This window comes from Heterocephalus glaber, unplaced genomic scaffold (genome assembly GCF_053883595.1).
Source record: "Heterocephalus glaber isolate CG9 unplaced genomic scaffold, H.glaber_assembly_v1.0 deba00000901, whole genome shotgun sequence".
NCBI lineage: Eukaryota > Metazoa > Chordata > Mammalia > Rodentia > Bathyergidae > Heterocephalus > Heterocephalus glaber.
In genome coordinates this window covers 247522-267214 of record NW_028258171.1, presented here as the reverse complement: position 1 = coordinate 267214, position 19693 = coordinate 247522, and the positions used below count along the sequence as shown (strand labels likewise).

Here is a 19693-nt window from a genome sequence, read left to right as displayed (position 1 = left end):
GTACTTCTTTCATTCAAAGAGCATATTAGATTTATTTCCTTTTCTGGATCACCAACAGTAAAAACTGTTTCTGAGCTTAAAACATGTTAAATTTTGGCTCAAGGCAAATTTACAATAGCAAGGTTTATGATAAAATCTGTCAAAACATTAACCATGATGGCACAAGCTTCAGCTCTTTAACAGATAGGGAAGCAGTAGAATTGACGAAATGAAGAGCTTAGGGATGGACATACATTTGTAATTCTAATTCTGAAAGTGCTTGCTGATGGCACATTATAAAAATTTCAATTCCTCTGTCCTAATTCTACCCAAATGTGAAAGTCCTGAAAGAAGAATAATGAATATGTGTTTTAATTCAGTAGTTACAAAAGATAAGAGATCCTAGAATTAAACATAATTCTAAGAAAAAAATTTGCTGAGCTTTTTTTTTTTCTAAGAGAGCTTTAGATATTCAAGACAAATGCTAAAATGTACAGCATTTTAATTTCTTGCCTGATGAATTTCAAGAAAAATTAGGTATGAACCTTTTAAGACAAATATGATTCATTTGCCTATGTGCCAACATTTCAGCATTATTCATTCAGATAACATTAATTTTTCAACATGGTAAACAGTGTTGGTAGTTTTGGCTTATTGTTCCATGATGAGTAAAGAAGCAAAACTTCTTAGAAAATGGAAACAAAATTCTTTTAGTAAATCACTCTCCCACCAGTCAATTATGATTAGGACAGTTAACTTTGTGAGTAGAAATAATTTTGGAGAAAGGCATACAATATCAAAAAATCTAACTTGGTTAGACACAGCCACAGCAAATTTATGAGACGAAAATATCTTCCAAGAACTTAGAGGTTTTTATTGTGTTAATGTCATGGCATTACAAGTTAAATGCAGTGAATATTCTAGGCTTCAATGTTTCAGAAAGTCTTTCAGACAACTGACCTATTTATTGAAGAATGGGATGCATTTTTAAAGATTTAGGACTTTCATTCAACAAGTTACATGACAAAAACTGATGAAGATTGAAGCAGAGACAAAATAAAATTAGTAACTAAATATTAATTTTTAAAGTAATTTGGAGGGTCATATTCATGTGCAATTTATTTTTGCTCTCAAATATCTTAAAATATGGCTTGGGGTTTGAAAGAATAACATACACCAAGAAGGTAAAAAAACCTCAAGAAAGTATAACAAAATAATCATAATTTAGAAAACCCAGTTACTTTTAGGAAATTGAGAGACTACTGAATTTGGAATTAAGATTTCAAGTAGAAGCAGCAACATCAAAGGTCATCCACATCCATCACACTGGTTTATACATGGCTTCCACTCTCCCTCTTATTACCTGAATTTGGGCGTGCTTGGTTCCAGAAGACAATTTAGTTATTACTCTTATTCAGTAATGATTTGATTGGCCTACTTGGTAGTCTGAAAATTTTGTGGTAATTTTGTAGTCAACAAACTGAAACCATGTCTTTATCGTGAAATGAAATTTCAAACTTTGAATTGTATGGGACCACAATTTAACAGCTATGCAAGAAATTCTGATTTAAAAAATCAACCAACCCAGCCATAAAGAATGAGAAACTAGAGACACTTATAGCTAAATGGATGCATATTGAGGCCATACTCTTGAGTGAAATAAATAGGACACACATGTTTAAATACCGAATAGTTTCTCAAGTGTGAGAAACTGAAAGTGTAAATAAGGATTAAAATGATTAAAATGAATAATTAATAATTGGAAATAGGAAGAAAAGGTTCAAAGGGGTGGGGAAGTGGGAGGGGAAGGGGAAAGGAAAGAAGGGAAAGGAAAAATTATGAGAAAAGGAAATAAAATGGAAATGATGCCTATGTAAACAGGGCACTGGGGAGGGGGTGAAGGGCGCACAGGTAATGGGGGAAAAAATAAGAACCAAGATACATCATGTACAGGTACAAGCACCCAATGATAAATGTAAACGTACTGTATACCTAAAATGTACCAATAAAAGAATTTAAGCAAAAAAAAAAAAAAATCAACCAACCAACCAAACAACAACAACAATAACACAATCTTACAATAACTCTTTAAATTGACTGTGGTTAAAAAGTGGTAGTCCTCAGATAAGCACCATGTCTGACCTGTGGCAGGTGCTACATAACTCAACATCATAGTATATCTTATTACTACCATTGTAGAAAAGAATATTCAAATTTTAATCTTTTAGTACGATTTTTGAAAAATATGTGATATAAACGTTTAGAAAATTAACACAGAATGAAAATGCAGGTTTTATCACTGAACACGAACAATTATTGAAGTATTTACCTGTGCAAAGAAATATGAGCAAGACTGAATCTCTGATCTGCAGAAGCTCGCATTCGAACAGGAGATAGTACAGAAATCCTGAAACAAGAGAAAACTTAATAACTACACTAACAGAGCTGCAGAGAGAGGTATAAGGCACACAGAAGAGAGATTGACTACAACTTGCTTGTGGGGTGGGGGTGGAGAATGAGGGAATGCTTCATGTAGGAGGTGGCATGTAAGTGTTCTTTGAAGGATGAACTGGATTTAAATATAGAAGGTATATTTGATTGAGTAGAGGTTTAAAATGGCAAATGCATTAAATAATGAAAAAATGGAGTAGGAACTGAAATGGAATGTATGCTTCAAGTACAAGGTCTAAAATATTTTCTTGCCATCCATATGAAAATAAAATAATGTGGCATAGGATATCTGTATATGATTTAGGCAATTGATTCTTAATAATCTAATATAGGCCCTGACAGTTATGATTAAAATTTAAAGACAATAATATCTGCAATATTTAAACTTTCAGCCCACAGTATAACTATGCTGTTGCAGTTTTTTACAAAAGCAGAAACAAAGTGATTATTATTGAGGTTTTAAATGAAATTTCTCATTTCAAAAGTTTTTCTTTACTTCTAGTGGACAAACAAAATTACTTATTCTTATCACTCTATGTCACCTAAAGAAAAGTATACAACTATTCTTTATAATATGACCATAAGTTAAGAAAAGATGCAAAAAGCATATCTAAGCAACAAGACTATGATGTAATAAGATGCAAGTAATTAGTAGCTGGTATGAAATTAGTGTACGCATTTAAGTAAAGTACAATTCTTAAAAGCAATAAAACTGAGCTGTTTTATGTCAAATTATATGATTGTTCCAACTATACTTGAACACCTCTCCTCACCCAGAATTATCTTGAGAATTGGACTGTTAATTAGAGAAGAAATGCAATCTTTTATCTTTTTAGTTTTAGATTCAAAACAGCATATTTAAAAATAAAATAAAGCCTAGAGATTTCAAAGCAGAACTTCTCCTTAGCAAGCCAATGTGTACATAATCTATATGGGTCTGAGAGACATTCTTTGAGATATTATCAGGAGGATCTCCCTAAGCAACAAAAAACATTGGCATGGAAGGAAAAGGCTACATGAGATAAAGTATACATAACCAGTGCGTCTGGCACTTCTCACCTTTCAAATGTTACATAATTTTAGTTCCTCTATTGAAATTTCTGCTGCAGTAGGTATGATTTTTGAAGTGAAAGTCACTTCTTAATTTAAGCTTTAAGTGTGCCTTTTTTATTCCTTTATTTTTTTATATGATTTTAAAAGACCAGTTTTTATGGAATAATTGGAATGGACAGGCAAGAGCAAGCTGCTTTATAAAGACATACAAATCATAGTTTTAATTATACTACCAGAAATTGCTGCTGTTTTCTAAGTCTTGCCTTACTGCAGCCAGTGTTAAAAGTTCGTTAGCTGGAGCTTAACAATACAATGGATGAAGGAATGGAGTTACCACACAAGTGTTTAAATTCCATGCTGGATCCCTAGCTACAAGGGAGAGGAGAGTTCAAACAACAGAAACAGAGTTGCAAGGTCTGAACTTGTGTGTTACGGATACCTCTTACTCATCACCAGCTGGCTCTTATTCAGGGCACCCAGGCCCTCCCAAGCAACATGGTTAATTGAATAAGGATTCTGAACCTTTTGGCTGCAGATAAACCAAAGTGGCACATGGCTCATAACTCAAACATTTCATTTTAGGCTGCTGTTAGTTTTCTTGCCCAGGCTAATTTGGATTATTCAATCATTTTCTCTTTTTTAATAATAAAAAAACTTTTTGTAGTTACTGGAGGGGGCAAAGAACTGCATTTATGGTTCTTGTAAGGTAAATTTATTTTCTGGTCATTTTGCTCATGTATACAAGTGATACTAAATTCAGAACATTTTACTAGCAGTACAATTTTCTCCCCAGCCATATAAGTTAATAACATTTGATCCATGACTACAATTCTGTTTCCTGCTGTGCTGCACCTAGCACTTCCTATAGCAAGAAACTAAAATTGTTGGATAGAAAATGACAAACGTCTTTTCAAGTGCATCAATATATGGCCCTCAGTAAGGAGTATTCAGAGGGCCAAATCTAAGTAAAACTAAGGAATATTCACAGGGCCAAATCTAAGTAAAACTGGAAACCCTCAGTGGTAAGTAACACAAAAGACATTTTTTAACCTTCATAACATTTATTTGCCTTATGATAGGGGTAAAGCTGAGCTTGGTTTCCATGGACTTCTAAGGCAGGAGGGGATAGGAGACAAAGCCCAGGACCTGCTCAGGACCTACCCAAGAACAGAAATCTTGAATTCAGGCTGAGTAGAAGCCAAAAGAATATTTCCCCTACACATTTTATAACAAGTCAGTCCTCAAGTGGTTGTTCAAGCAACATTAACATTACTTAAGTGAATCAATAAAGTTCAAATTAAGATTTAAAAGTGATCCAATGCCTATACATGCTTCCAAATAACTGGAAAAAGCAAATGTGAAGCCTCTATGGAGAAACCCACCATTAACCTATGCCTTAAAAAGATCCACAATGAGTAACTGTAAGAAATAAAAGCTCACATTCACAAATCACCAAACATCATAGGTAATGAAGCAACATAGATACAGCAGGAAAAATAAACAGGAACATTAGAGCACAAATAATTGAGATATTAAAATTATCAGGTATATACAGAATAAGTTTAAGGTATATAAGAAAATTTAAAAAGGGATTAGAAACACGAGACAGAAACAAAGCCTATAAAAGTGCATTTGGTAATGAAGGAATATTATTTCTAAAAATAACTATAATAGGAGAAATTAAAAACTCACTGGATTTGTTTCTATACAGAACAAAGTGGTTCATGGTAGACTGTCCCTTCTACTAAGAACATCTAGGAAAGCTGGTTAAACTACAGAAGGGTATTTATGTAAAAGTCAGGGATAAAACAAAGATTCCAGAAAGGAGAGGACAACAGAGAGGTAAACTGATGATCTGCAGCTACTTTCTCTTGAAAGCATTTGCTGGTATTGGGAGAAGATTAGAAAATGGATAATCTGGGCTTTGTTCAGCAGAGGACTGCTGCTAGGGACAGATAAACCAGCAGAGCTTTTGGTAGTCTTGCAGGGTTCACATAACAAAACTGGAGACCCAAAGGGGCTAAAATGCATGCCTAATTTTCCTTTCAAAAAACCTGGTAAATTCTGAGGTGACCTAAAGGTGGTTAAAAAAGCTAAAAATGAGAATATTTTAAAGGAGCCCGGTGAAGATATCACTTTCAACACTGAAAGCCCTAGTGAACTATGACACAGGAAAAGAAACGAATTAGAAAAAAATGGGATTTTACTCAAACTGTAACCCAGCTTCACTAGATTAAGGTAACTAGCTTCCACTCAATTTTCTCAACAGAGCAAAGGATATACTGTGTTGAGAGGAAGGCAAGAAAATCATCTGGAGGTTTAGGATGCCTTGTATTTGGTCAAAAATGTGTAGGCATGCCAAACGAAGAAATAGACAACAGAAAAAGATTCACAGATGACTCGGATTTTGGAGTTAAAAGACTTGAATTTTAAAACAACTATGATTAGTATTTTCAAGAAAAAGGTAAAGGGTGAGAAAATAGATTTAGCAAAATGAATATTTCACTGAGAGAACTGGAATGTACAAAACAAATAGGAAACCATAAACCTGAAAAATACACAGTCTCACATTAAGAATTTAATAGATAGTTTCACAACATAAGACAGAATTAGGGAAATGGAAAGACAGTTTTATTTCAAAATCAAAATTGATGAGTACAAAGTAAAAAAAATAGAATGGAAAATACAGAAGGAAAGAGATATACAGAAAAGCAGTGAAAATGTTAACATATAATTAATTGGCATCTCAGAAGGAGGAGAAACAGATATTGACTAAAGATTTTCTAAAACTTACATAATATATCAAATCAGAGATTTAATGAGGTTCCTGAACTCAGGCAAAAAAACACAAGAGACCATTTCTTTTTTGTATAAACAGAAGATCACATCTAGGCACAGAAAAAAACTGCCAAACAACAAAGTAAATGAAGAATATGTAATAAACATCCAGAAAAAAAAAAGACTTTACTTTCAGGAGAAGAACAAGAAGATAAGCAGTTGACATCTCAATAAGAAGAGGGACGCTAGTCATTAACATGATGCATTTTAAGTGTTACAGGAAGACTTTCACTCTTGGCTATAATGGGGTAACAGGTACTACATGTATCCTACCACATTAAAGAACTAGAAAAAATTCCCTTAGCAAAATACATGAAGCAATGTTTTTGGACTTGGGGCAACAGGTAGCACTACACAGTGACTCTTGAAAGAAAGGGAACAGAGTGAGCCCGACCAATGCTCCACTTATGGTCTGCAAAATTTACAGACCACAGAGCAGGGAGAGGGAACTGAAACTGGCTGTGGAGAAAGAGAGTGAATAAGTTCTGGGGAGCTGCAGAGGATTCCTTGGGTTTTCCTCTGGTATTTATCAGCACATGTATATAAGCAAATTATCAAGGACAGGTCAAAAACCACCGGAAAGAAATAGGCAAAACAGTGGCTTAAATTTACACATGGCCTAAAGTTGTTTTTGTTGTGATCAGTGGGAGTAGAAATGATTTAATAATAAACAAGGCCTAAGGTAGTGTGTTCAGCAGGGGTTATGGGAGTTGTATGGCTAAATCTGCCTTAGACTTACTAACAGCTGAGCTGGTCCTACTTATCAAAATTGAAAAAGCCTTAAGAGTATTAATCTATTTTCAAGTAATATAACTGGATCCTCAAACACAGCTGAAAACAATTTTAAAGAAATATAAGTATATCCTTCGCTCATGTGTGGTAAAAAGTTACCACACATGCAAACTAAGAAATATAACTCATTCTAAGGGGAAAAAAATAAGCAGAAACAGAAATTGAAAAAAAGGGCCTAGATGAGATTCATAGCTCATTAGACACTGCCAAAGAAAAGATTACTAAATCTGAAGACAAAGAAATAGAAACCATTCAAAATGAAACACAGAGAAAAATAAAAAAGACTGAAAATTAAAAAATACTGAAAAAATGCATGAAGCATGAACGAACTGTGTGACTAATGTATATCAAGCAGTAGTTCCAAAGGGAGGGGAAAAATGGTGAAAGACAGAAATATCAGTAAAAATAACAGCTGAAATTTTTCTAATGATAAAACACTACAAATCCACACATCCATGAAGTTCAGCAAAACATAGGCACAAAAAATGCAGGAATCTATAGCATAGCACATCATAATCAAATTGATTAAAATAAGTGACAAAAGAAAAAATTTTTAGAAGCTGCAAGAGGACACACTCCGTACAGAAGGCAAAAGGAAGAATGACAGCAGGAACAAAGCAAGTAAGAGATATTAGAGCCACCTTTCTAACATACTGAAACTAACAAAATCCCTGTTATCCTAAATTTCTATAACCAGAAAAAATTTTTTTTCATAAAATGAAAGGCAGCAAAGGAGAGATCTTTTCAGACATGCAAAAGTTGAGCCAATAGCCTAGCAGTAGATAAGATAATAAATATTCAGGTAAAAGGAAAATGATCCTGGAAATGGGTCTACACACACAGAAAAACATCAGTGGAAATGGTAAACACATGGGTAAATATAAAATACTTTACTTCATTTTTACTTCAAAAAGCTTCCTAAAATATTTGACTGTTTAAAAACAGTAACGATGTGAACATTGTATGCAAATGCAGAAGTAAAATAGATCACAGCAATATCACGAAGGGCTTGGTGAAGAAACACGGTGTTACACAACATGGAGACCACAGTTTTTAAAAAATATAGTTATGTGACAGTTTTGACACTATCCATTTATAGAATCTTTGTTCAGTCCCAGCCAAGTCCTCTTAAGCTTTAAATTTTCTTTTTACTACATATTATGTTACATAGCCTGTTTTATCTAATCCCGATTCAATAATCAAACACAGCAGAATCAGAGATTTTAGATTTCAATTCTTCGTTACACAAAATTCTAATACATATTCAAAAATTAGTAGCAGTACTCTGTAGTAGATTTGGATCAATGTATTATCTTTTTTTTTTTGTACCAGGGATCGAACTCAGGACCTTGTGCTTGCGAGGAAGGCGGGGGAACCATTGAGCTAAATCCCCGGCCTTATTATTATTATTTGCTCAAATTCTTTTATCGGTACATTTTAGGTACACAATTTTAGGTATACAATACATTTACATTTATCATTGGGTGCTTGTACTTGTACATGATGTATCTTGGTTCTTACTTTTTCCCCATTCCCTGAGCGCCCTTCACCCCCTCCACCCTTCCCTATTTACACAGACTTTGTTTCCATTTTTTTTCTTTTCTTGTAATTTTTCCTTTCCCTCCTTTCCTTTCCCCTTCCCCTCCCACTTCCCCTACTCCTTCGGACCTTTTCTTCCTATTTCCAATGATCAATTATTCGTTTTAATCCTTATTTACACTTTCAGTTTCTCACACTTATAGAAACTATTCGGTATTTAAACGTGTGTCCTATTATCTTTTAATTAAAATAATTTGATTTTCTTTTTAGGTTCATTCTAATTATATTTATTAAAATAATATTTCCCTTTAATATTCTATTACTATACTTTTATTTTATATCTAAATAGTTTTAAAAGGTTCCTAAGGTACCAAACAAATTTGCTCATATTGACTTTTTATCTTTATTAAGGAAAGCATACACAGTTTAATGGGTAATTTAATCTGTTTCCTTACTGAAATACACTTTATAGGGAATATATCCAGAACAGTATCTTCAGGACTGTACACTTATAAACTTGATAAAGATCAATGTTTAAGAATTGGATTCAAACATGTAGGATTTGCAATAGGGAATTTTTTGAGAATAAAAAGTAAATACATATTTTGCATATTTCAATTTGTGCATTAAATACATCTTTGTTAATAATCAGATAAGAAAGAAAGTTGGGGCTTCCAAAATGATAGCATACTCCAAAAGAATATTTAGAAAACAATAAAATTAAAAATAAGTATATTCAGACTTCTGTAAAAGAATATCGATAGTATATAATGTGTTAATGGTTCTCAAATATACACATTTATCATTACTAAATTCTATTTCTGAAGTCCTACTTTAAAAAGTAATGTCAACCTTTATAAATTTAACATAGTACATAACAAAAAAGAAATAAAAACCTCTTCAAAAAACTTATTCTAGTAAAAGGATTACAAAAGTTTTGTAACTTGAGATGCTATTCTGGAACGTATGCTACTAGGTCAAATATGCAAGCTCCAACTTAACAAATTTTTAAAATATTTGACTTTTTAAAGCTGTGCCAAAATAAGCCACATCTTTTCTAGAGATGACATATTTAGCTAAGTACAAGCAATATAAATCTTTCAACCATTTCATGTATTTGTTTAAAAGCCTCAGAAACCATGTGCATTTTCAATAAAACACAAACAAAATGCTGAAATCACTGAAGCCTAACAGTTGATTTACAAATCAATGTTTTAAAAAGGCAAATTACATTTGTGTGTCTGTGTGGGTATGTAGGTATGAATAGATAGGTAGGTTAGCTGTAAATAATAATTACCAAGAACATAATAATGTCTGAAAAATTGGGATTCCATACAAACCACAGGTGATAAGATAAAATTTGTCATGCCTTGTAAAAAATCATATATGCCTTATTAATCATAAGTATTTGAAATGGAAAACTGAAATAATTATGATCTTTAAAAATACTACATGTTAAAGTGCATTCTTACACAACTCTATGCATTATTAAAACTGCAAATCCTTAATAATTCTAATTTATTTGTGAAATAAACATTCTATCAGTAAGTGACCTAATAAAAAGATTCTTCAGTTTGTTTATTTAATTACTTATTTGTGGTACTGAGGATGAAACCTAGGTTCCCATGCACGCTAAGCATGCATTTTGTCACTGAGCTACACCTGCCCTCTTCAGTTTTTGGGAGAAGACATATACAAAGGATTAATTCATCATTGAAAAAAGTATATAACTTATTCTATAAAGCACTTTAACTGTTTCAAATACCTTTATACATAATGACATATTTATAAAAGTAGAATGAGAATCCTCACATATTAATATTTAATAAGTGGTGTAACTGCCTTGTCAATAGGCAATAACTTGGCTTATAACTTTCTTTTAAATCTCTAACAGTTACTCTAGGAGGTAGAGTGAGCCTTGAAGATTAGAATACCATTTTATAAAGCTGCACTGTCAGGTTTTAGCATTAGGTATAATTAAAAATAGTCCAAAGCAAGGTAGTTCAGTTTTTAAAACAGTGCCAAAATAAGTCACTTGAGAGCAAGATGCTCTGAGTTTGTTTCCTTATCTACAGAATGAATGTAATAATAATAATAACAATAATACTAATACTAAAATCCTCAAAATTACTATTATATAGTTTATATAATTTTTTATTACTATTATATGGTTGTTCATAGGATCTAATTTTTAAAGAGATATGAAACAACTTTGTAAATCAATTGTTACAGATGTTAGTGTTGCCTTTTTCTGTCTTTCCTCTGAACTACTTAATTTTTGTTTTTTTTACAAGAAATGGATTCTTATGTTACTATAGGAATGTGACTTGATGATTTAAAGCAAACTGAAAGCAACATCTCTGAGCAAAGCAGACCACTTCTGAAGCTGCACTATTACTGAATAGGTGGCTAACTGATTTTCAGTAAGGTTATTTCTTCATACAAAGAAAAAAAAAGACTACAGTATTTGAAATAATGTTGGTGGATATTTTTAAATGTAAGAAAGCAATTAAATCAATATATGGTAGTAATAGTTTGGATTTGTAATTTTATAGACAACTCATGTTTCAGGAAGATGGGGTATATTTTGGGAGATTACACTGAAGAATGTTAGATGTTAGAATTATAAGTTTTACTTTATAATATCATAGTCTATAAAAGTTTTCCATATTGATTACATGAATCAGTTGTTCTAATCTGATCAATTCTGTGTAGGAAGAGATGTTTGGAAATTATAAAGTGTTTTTATATTGCACTTTATGTGTTCTAAAATCCTAGACAACTCAAGAAAAGTTAGCTATTTTTCAAGACTAAATTGAAAATTCAAGTTTACTTGTCATTCATTTTAAGAGGGTTCAGGAATGGACTATTTTGTAAGAAGAACTGTTTCTCTTTACTTACCTCCATCTTCAGGAGGCTTAAAAGGAACTATTTCTGCACATAGGGAACTGTTATGAATTACAATTACAGCTCAGAGACAAGACTTCATGCATGACTAAGGTATTATAAATTTCTATATTTAAACTGTCACTGGTGTATGAGAGGCTAATCTATAGGATTAGATAGCAAATCCAGTATTTATTTTTAACCCATGTTATTCCTTACTTTCTAATTCTCACATTAAAAAATATCATTAAAAACGGGCAACATGAGTAAATTCCAAATTTGAATCCAGAGAGATGATTCTAACTGCCACTTAGTTTGATACATTTTTTTTTTTTTGGCACCAGGGATCGAACTTGGGTCCTTGTACTTGTGAGGCAGGCGGCGGAACCACTGAGCTAAATCCCTGGCCCTAATGGGTACAGTTTTAATAGGGAAGAAAAAGCATGTATTGTTCATCTTTTGTCACTTGTGATACAGCACCTCAAATTTTTACTGCAAAGTAAAAACAAAATAGATAATTTCTAATAGTATACAAAAGAATAATACAATAAATTATCCTTAATACACTTACCCTGAAAATAGGCAATTGTGGATAATGTAATCTTAAAGATGAATTAAAAATGTATAGACTTACAAAAATTTTCATTTGCCTAAACATTTTCACTAATTCAGTCTCTGCTTGTCTATTTCAGCCTGCTCCAGGCATAGTCATTTTCTATTGGCCTCTCACCTAATCCATCTAAAAAAGCAAAGAATTCTTTGTATAGCAAAATATATAACATCTCAGTTTTATTCATATTATTATAAGCTTTAACTACTTTAAGTTACCTCTTCAATAAAATAAAAAACTAGGTAACCTGAACCAAATTGCAGGTTTACTCTTTCCTAAGTCCTTACATTGTAGATTACAATTTTATGGTGTATTATATATTGTATTCTCTTTCTCCACAACAAAAATTCAAATCTAAAAAAAGATAATAAATAAAAATAATTAACAGATTTGATGACTTCTTGCCTTTTAGGATACAGACGTACTGGCACATGCTAATTTTCAAGCCCAAAGAGTTCCAGACTATTTGACAGAAACTTGGCAATTTCTTCACCTTAAGTGGAGCTTAGATAATTACCCAGGCTCAACATTACAAAAATACTAACAATATGAATTTATAAGTGCACATTAACAATCTTTTTTATTGAAAACAGTTTGCATTATATTTGAGTGAAATGAAAATCATGACTTGAATGTAATTTTAACATACTAAACTCCTATTAAAGCAAATTATACATTTATTCCATGGCAACTCTACTTAACAGCATTTAATACGAAGAAAGATTACATACATATGGAAGACTACACACTCTCGTGTCTGAGTCTTTCTCATCAGCTAAGAAATATACTCTATATTGGAAATTGCATTTATTTGAAGTTTTGACCTAACACAGTGGATTAAGGCTTAGACAATATTGACTTTGCTGCACTTTGATTCAGAAAGTACCATATGTGAAGTTGTGATCCTGACCAACTTCACTATATTTCTATAGTGGTCTTATAGTACAAAGATTTATATTAAACACATTGAGATATAAAATAGTTAAAAAATAAACTGCAACCTTATAGCTACCCATTGGTAAAAGTTAATATATTTGGATAAGTAACTCAAGTCAGCAGCAAAGTGGTTAAACATTTGTGATTTGATTTTATCTCAGCCTGGAATGTGGTTGGAGTGTCCCACTTCTAACAACTGTTTGCTGAGTTAAGGCTTTTAGTGTTTACACAGTGTTGAATGAAGCAGCCTGGTCACCAGATGTGATTGCTTCCCCCAGACTGTCGTTTTCTCAGTCAGATCACTGTCCTCATAGTCCCTGTTCCAACCTTCTTCCTCAGGACATCCACCAGCCTTTCCAACCTAGATTGGGAAAAGGGAGCAGGGCAGGGGAGAAGAAAAGTACAAGTATTGTCAGAAAAAGGACAGTATTTGCCTGTGACCAAGCAGTGTTGGTAGTCATGTTAAGGAACAAAGCAATATCGTAAGCGAGAGATATTCTTCATACAGAATACTCAAGGATTTGGGATTTAAAAAACAGCAACAACATAAACTTTAACTCATATTACATCAATGTTAGATGCTACACAAAACAATATAGGATACTCATTTAAATAATTTACCTCCTTGCATAAAGATTGTGAATAAACCATTTACAGTGCAGTGACAAAATAGCATATTAAGTATAGATCAACTTCAAACTGCATTTTCATAAGAGAACCACATATTTTAATACAGAAATATTAGCAATCGTACTTGTTACACAGCTAAGCAAGTGACACATTAGCTGGTATGCTGAACAACTCTTATGCATTACATTTTATTCTTTTTCAGAGTCAGTTGATGAAACTGAAAATAGGAATTAGATAGGAAAAATTTCATGTTCCAGTGACACTGTAATAATTTAAATATATGCAAATGATAATATAAAGCAGACATTCTGTACTACATTAAAAAAAACTTTATTTCTGAGTAGTACAGGACAGAAATTACTATAAAGATTTTATACTCAAAGAAAAGTGTTTTTCGTTTTTTTGAAACTAAAACTCCATGAATGTTATAGAGTCAAAAGTTCAGAAGTGTGCTCTGCAGTGCTCTTAGGCTACTCTCTGGGTGGGAGATCACATTCATGTGGATCAGGGAGAGTTTTCCTTAACAAAAGATGATGGAATCAGACCATTAACTGGCTTTCTTCTTTCATTTTCTGTACTGAAAGCATAAAACCTCAACTGAAAGTCTCTCTTGATGTTACACACAGACAAATCTTCCTTCCTAGTGAAAATCATGCCCAGCAGTTTTCATATATACAATCTCCCCTCCTCAAAGACTGGTGAGCGGCAGTCTAGTCTGCTCCACAGTTTGCCTCATTTATATGGATCCATGCATGACAGTCCTTTGCAAATAAACACAGCACAGAGCTAGACACCAAAGGAATGAAGGTATCCTTAGTGTCCTACACACTCGTTTAGACTATTTGGGAGTTGCAGGAAGGAATGGACAAATTAACTGCACACAACTCTAAAAACTAGCCCAAGTTTATTGGCAAAACCTGCATGTAGAAAGAATTCTGGTAAAACAAAATATTTCAATGCATAAAACTCTTTAAGAAATGTAGCAATAATCTTAGAATAAAAAGGTATATCTTGCCTAAATTTATTATTATATATCCACAAAACAGTCTAGAGGTACAAGTATCTGACCTGGAACATTCTTAAGAAAATTCATTGCATTCACAGATTAGTCTATGCTAGTTGAGCTTTGTCTAGTGGTTGGAAACTAGTACCAAAAAAACACCCCCCCCCCAAAAAAAACCCCCTAGTACCATCTTATATTAGTATGATTCATGGAATATGTGAATTCTTTTAGGTAAAGTTTTATTAATTTGAATTATGGAGGGTGGTAAAAATTTTAGTGTGAATAATATAGTATAAATTTACACAGTAAATTTTCTGTTAAACTTTGATAGCAACTTAAATTGTTAACAAATGCTTCTGAGGAGAAATCCTGAAAAGCCATTAATAGCATTTCTTTGCACAAGAATCAGAAAATGTTGCTTTCAGGTTGGTTAAATGTATTCCTCCTCAATAATATCACTTACATTATTAACAAACTTCCTCACAATATAAAAATAAATTCTACTTTGTATAGTTATTATTACTATTGCCAGAAATTCAGAATTAATGGAATGCTAAATCACCGATGAATCTATGTATCTGTTGTGCTTCTTTTGGCTTCTTCTCTATAGATAGGCTCATCTTACTTTTATTTCCTTTTTATACATTGGGACATCTTTCCGTTTAGAACTCATATCTTACTAAAGTAAGAGGTTAGGAGGAAATACTTAAATATCATGTTTTGAAATGCCTCTACTATATTTCAAGTATTGCTAGATCAACCACATTCTCAGTTTATCCAGGTTGAATGATTTATGAAAATTTGATCTTTGAAATGAGAAAAATGTCAATTACTTAGTTTTGCAAAAGCTTACTGACTTCTGAAACAGAATGAACCACCTATTCCTTTCTATATGGAATGGAATCCATCTGCCAAACAGAGGTTGTGCTAATAGGAAGGCGGGTATGTGTGTCTGCTGAAGCATCTTGCAGAATTTACCTGGAGGCTATACTTCACTGCCCAAATCAATAACATCCTTAAAACATTTTGGACCTCACTGAAAATATTACCCAGTTATATCTTCCCAAGGGCTTTAAGAAATAAGAAAAGGGCTAAAGTGAGGACTAGGAACTTATACCAAGTTCTGAGGTAAAACTGACAAATGTGGGCCTGGTTTCCTTGTTTCTAGTTCAGAGCTATTTCCATTAGGGTTTGCATTACCACTGACCCATAGATTACAGGTTAATTGATTATCTGTTTTAGTAATATCATTAAAATTTTTTCCTCAAATCTTTAAGTCAAATTAGAAAAGTACTTTTTGGCATGTTTCACTTGGTATTTTAATAAGAACACATTATAAGAAAGTAAATTCACAGCACTGTGCAGTAAAAATAAATAGTTAAATCTATTATTTATTATGATAATTTTTGTATCAACTTGAAGATTAAATTTACAGATATTTTAGGTAGATATTCTATTTTCTCAACCAATATTTTAATATTTTCTATGTCATTATATGTTCACACTATAGTGGAATGCAGTTTTGCATCAAGTAGATAAACCATGAGCTATTTAACAATTTTCCTAAATATTTTGCTCTCATTTTTCACTCTTAAAAAAATTTAATGATATATTTTGAAAGACAAGTAATACTGAATGAGTATTGTCTCTGTGCCAGGAATAAAGAGAAGTCATTCATACACATTTAAAATTTTCAGTGTAACTCTATGAAGTAGATATTACCATCCAATGACAAAACCCAAAGCGTCCAGAGGTTAATTTGACCAGAGCCACACAGTTAATGGGTTTCGAGTTGGGACATAATGCAAGGTCTAGCCACTACATCCTGCATCTCTCCAGTGCTATGCTACATGCAAAAGTACTGAGACCTTTAAGGATTATTTCTGAATTTTTGTGGGCTTGAATTACTCTTATGAATTAGATAATTTTACTGAACAGGAATGGGAAGGAGTTAAAACAGAACAAATTCCTTTTCATCAACTGAACTGTACCAAAATAAATACCTCAAAGATTTTACTTTTTTGAAAATAATTTTTGTATTTGTCAATGTAACAGCAGGAGAACTCTTACAGGCAATACAATTTTCTCTCCAGAAAAAGTATTCCTATTGTTTAGGCAATGAAGCTACTCCATCAAACATGTTTAGCTTTTAGAATCTCCTCCAGAAGGAACCAGGGAAATCCGAGATGGATAAAAATCATCCGGCAGCCTTCCAAAGCCACTAAAAATACTCCATGTAAGCATGGTTGTTAGTATCAAAGACCCTGACCTATTTCAATTATAGCAGAGGATCAGAAGACTTTAAGTGAAAAAAAATTTTAAATTAATTTTATTGGTACATTTTAGATATACAATAAAATGACATTCATCATTGGAAATTTGCACCTTTACATAATCTCTCTTGGTTCTTATTTTTTCCCCATTCCTCTGCCCTCCCTTCAACCCCTCAATCCCTCCCTATTTACAAAGACTTTGTTTCCATTTTTTCTTTTTCTCATACTAATTCCATTCCCTTCTTTCCTTTCTCCTCCTCCTCCCACTTCCCCTTCCCCTTTGCCCCTTTTCTTCCTATTTCACATTATCTAGTATACCTTTTAGTCCTTATTTATACTTTCAGTTTCTCACACTAGAGAAACTATTTGGCATTTACACATGTGTGTCCTAGTTATTTCACTTAAAGAGTATAGCCTCAATGTGCATCCATTTAGCTATAAATGTCTCTAATTTCTCATTTTTTATGGCTGAGTAGTACTCCATTTTATTAAAAAAAAAACAGTTTATCTTTATCCAGTCACCAGTTAATGAGCAATTGGGCTGCTTCCAAGCTTTAGCTATTACAAACTGTGCTGTTATGAACATGGGTATGATTCTTTTAATTTTTGGGGGAAGATCCCCAGCAGGGGTATAGCTGGGTCAAATGGGACTTCCAGTCCTAGTTCTTTGAGGTTATCTCCGCACTGATTTCCACAGTGGTTACACCAGTCTACACTCCCACCAGCAGTGGAGGAGGGTTTGTCTTTCCCCACAGCCCCACCAGCATTTGTTATTGGTTGATTTCATGATAGCAGCCATTCTTTCTGGGGTGAGGTGGAATCTCAGTGTTGTTTTCATCTGCATCTCTCGAATGGCCAGTAATGTTGAACATTTTTTCATATGTTTATTTGCTATTTCTACTTCTTTGTCTAAGAAATGTCTGCTCATTTCAGATGCCCATTTTTGGACTGGGTCTTTAAATTTGGGAGCTCTGATTTTTTAAAGTTCTTTATAGATTCTAGATAGTAGATCTTTGTCTGAAGGACAGCAGGTGAAATTTTTTTCCCATATTGTGGACTGTCTCTTCACACTGTTGGTGGTTTCTCTTGCTGTGCAGAAGCTTTTTAATAGGAAGAGATTCCACTTGTTGATTGTTTGTGCTAGTTCATGGGCAATGGAGGTTTTGTTCATAAAATCTTTTCCTACACCAATGTCATCAAGAGTTCTACCTAAACTCTCTTCCAGCTGATTTAGCGTTTCTGTTTTAATATTTAGATCTTTAATCCATTTTGATTTTAGTTTAGTGCATGGCAAGAGATATAGGTCTAGTTTTAGTCTTTGGCAAGTTGAAAGCCAGTTTTTCCAGCACCATTTATTAAAGAGGCTATCTTTCCTCCAGTGAGGGTGTTTGGCTCCTTTATTGAAGATAAGATGGGTGAGTGTGTCTGGCGTTGTTTCTGCATCTTCTAATCTGTTCCACTGGTCCTCAGGTCTGTTTCTTTGCCAGTAGCATGCTGTTTTTGTCATAGTAGCTTTGTAGTATAGTTTCAAGTTGGGGACTGTGATACTCCCTACCATGTCTCTGTTGCCTAGAATTGCTTTTGCTATTCTAGGTCTCTTCTTGTTCCAAATGAATTTTTGGATTGTTTTCTCAAGGTCTGTGACATATGCTACTGGAATTTCAATCAGGATTGCATTGAATCTGTATAGTAGTTTTAGAAGTATGGCCATTTTTCACTATATTGATTCTTCCTACCCACGAGCAAGGGATGTCTTTCCATTTTCTGATATCATCTTCCATCTCTCTTTTCAGAGTGCTACAGTTTTCAGAGAAGAGGGCTTTGATTTCTTTTGTTAGGTTGATTCCTAGGTATTTCATTTTTTTGGATGCTATTGTGAAAGGAATTGTTTGCCCTATTTCTCTCGCAGTGAGTCTGTTGTTCATGTAGAGGAAAGCTACTGACTTTTCTGTGTTGACCTTGTATCCAGCTACTTTACTAAAGTTGGTTATTAAGTCTAGAAGACTTTTGATGGAGTTCTTGGGGCCTTCTATATATAGTATCATGTCATCTACAAATAATGACAATTTGATTTCTTCATTTCCAATCTTTATTCCTTTCTCTTGTCTAATTGCTGTCACTAATATTTCCAAAACTACGTTGAACAGTAGTGATAGTGGACATCCTTGTCTTGTTCCTGATTTTAGTGTGAAGGATTTCAGTTTTTGACCATTTAGTATGATATTGGCTGTTGGTTTTTCATAGATAGCTTTTATCAGATTGAGGTAGAGACCATCTATTCCAACTTTTTGTAGGGTTTTTATCATAAATACATGGTGGATTTTGTTGATTTTTCTGCATCTATTGAGATGACTATGTGGTTTTTTTCCTGGGCTCTATTAATATAATGTATTACACTTATTGATTTGCATATGTTGCACCATCCCTGCATCCCTGGAATGAATCCCACTTGGTCAGGGTGTATGATCTTGACCATCATCTGCATTCTATTTGCCAGTATCTTATTAAGGATTTTTCTATCTATGTTCATTAGTGAGATTGACCTTTAGTTTTCTTTTTTGGTTGGGTCTTTCTCTGCTTTGGGGATCAAGGTGATGCTAGCTTCCAGGAATGAATTTGGGAGTATTGCTTCCCTTTCATTTCTTTGAAGAGTTTAAATAGTAGTGGAAGTAGTTCCTCTCTAAATTTCTTGTAGAATTCAGC

At 33.2% G+C, this 19693-nt stretch overlaps 1 protein-coding gene across 3 annotated transcripts in view; it reads right to left on the bottom strand.

Annotated features, from left to right (window-relative positions):
* Mipol1 (mirror-image polydactyly 1) overlaps positions 1–19693 on the bottom strand; it is a 277529-nt gene that overhangs the window by 10526 nt on the left and 247310 nt on the right. For 2 of the 3 annotated variants that reach the window (XM_087208006.1, XM_087208010.1), the window contains exon 12: positions 2309–2386. In XM_087208006.1, coding sequence (XP_087064132.1) covers positions 2309–2386 — 78 coding nt within the window. Of the gene's footprint in view, positions 1–2308; positions 2387–9072; positions 13446–19693 lie in introns of those variants that run through there. The other variant, XM_087208012.1, reaches the window with a different exon arrangement.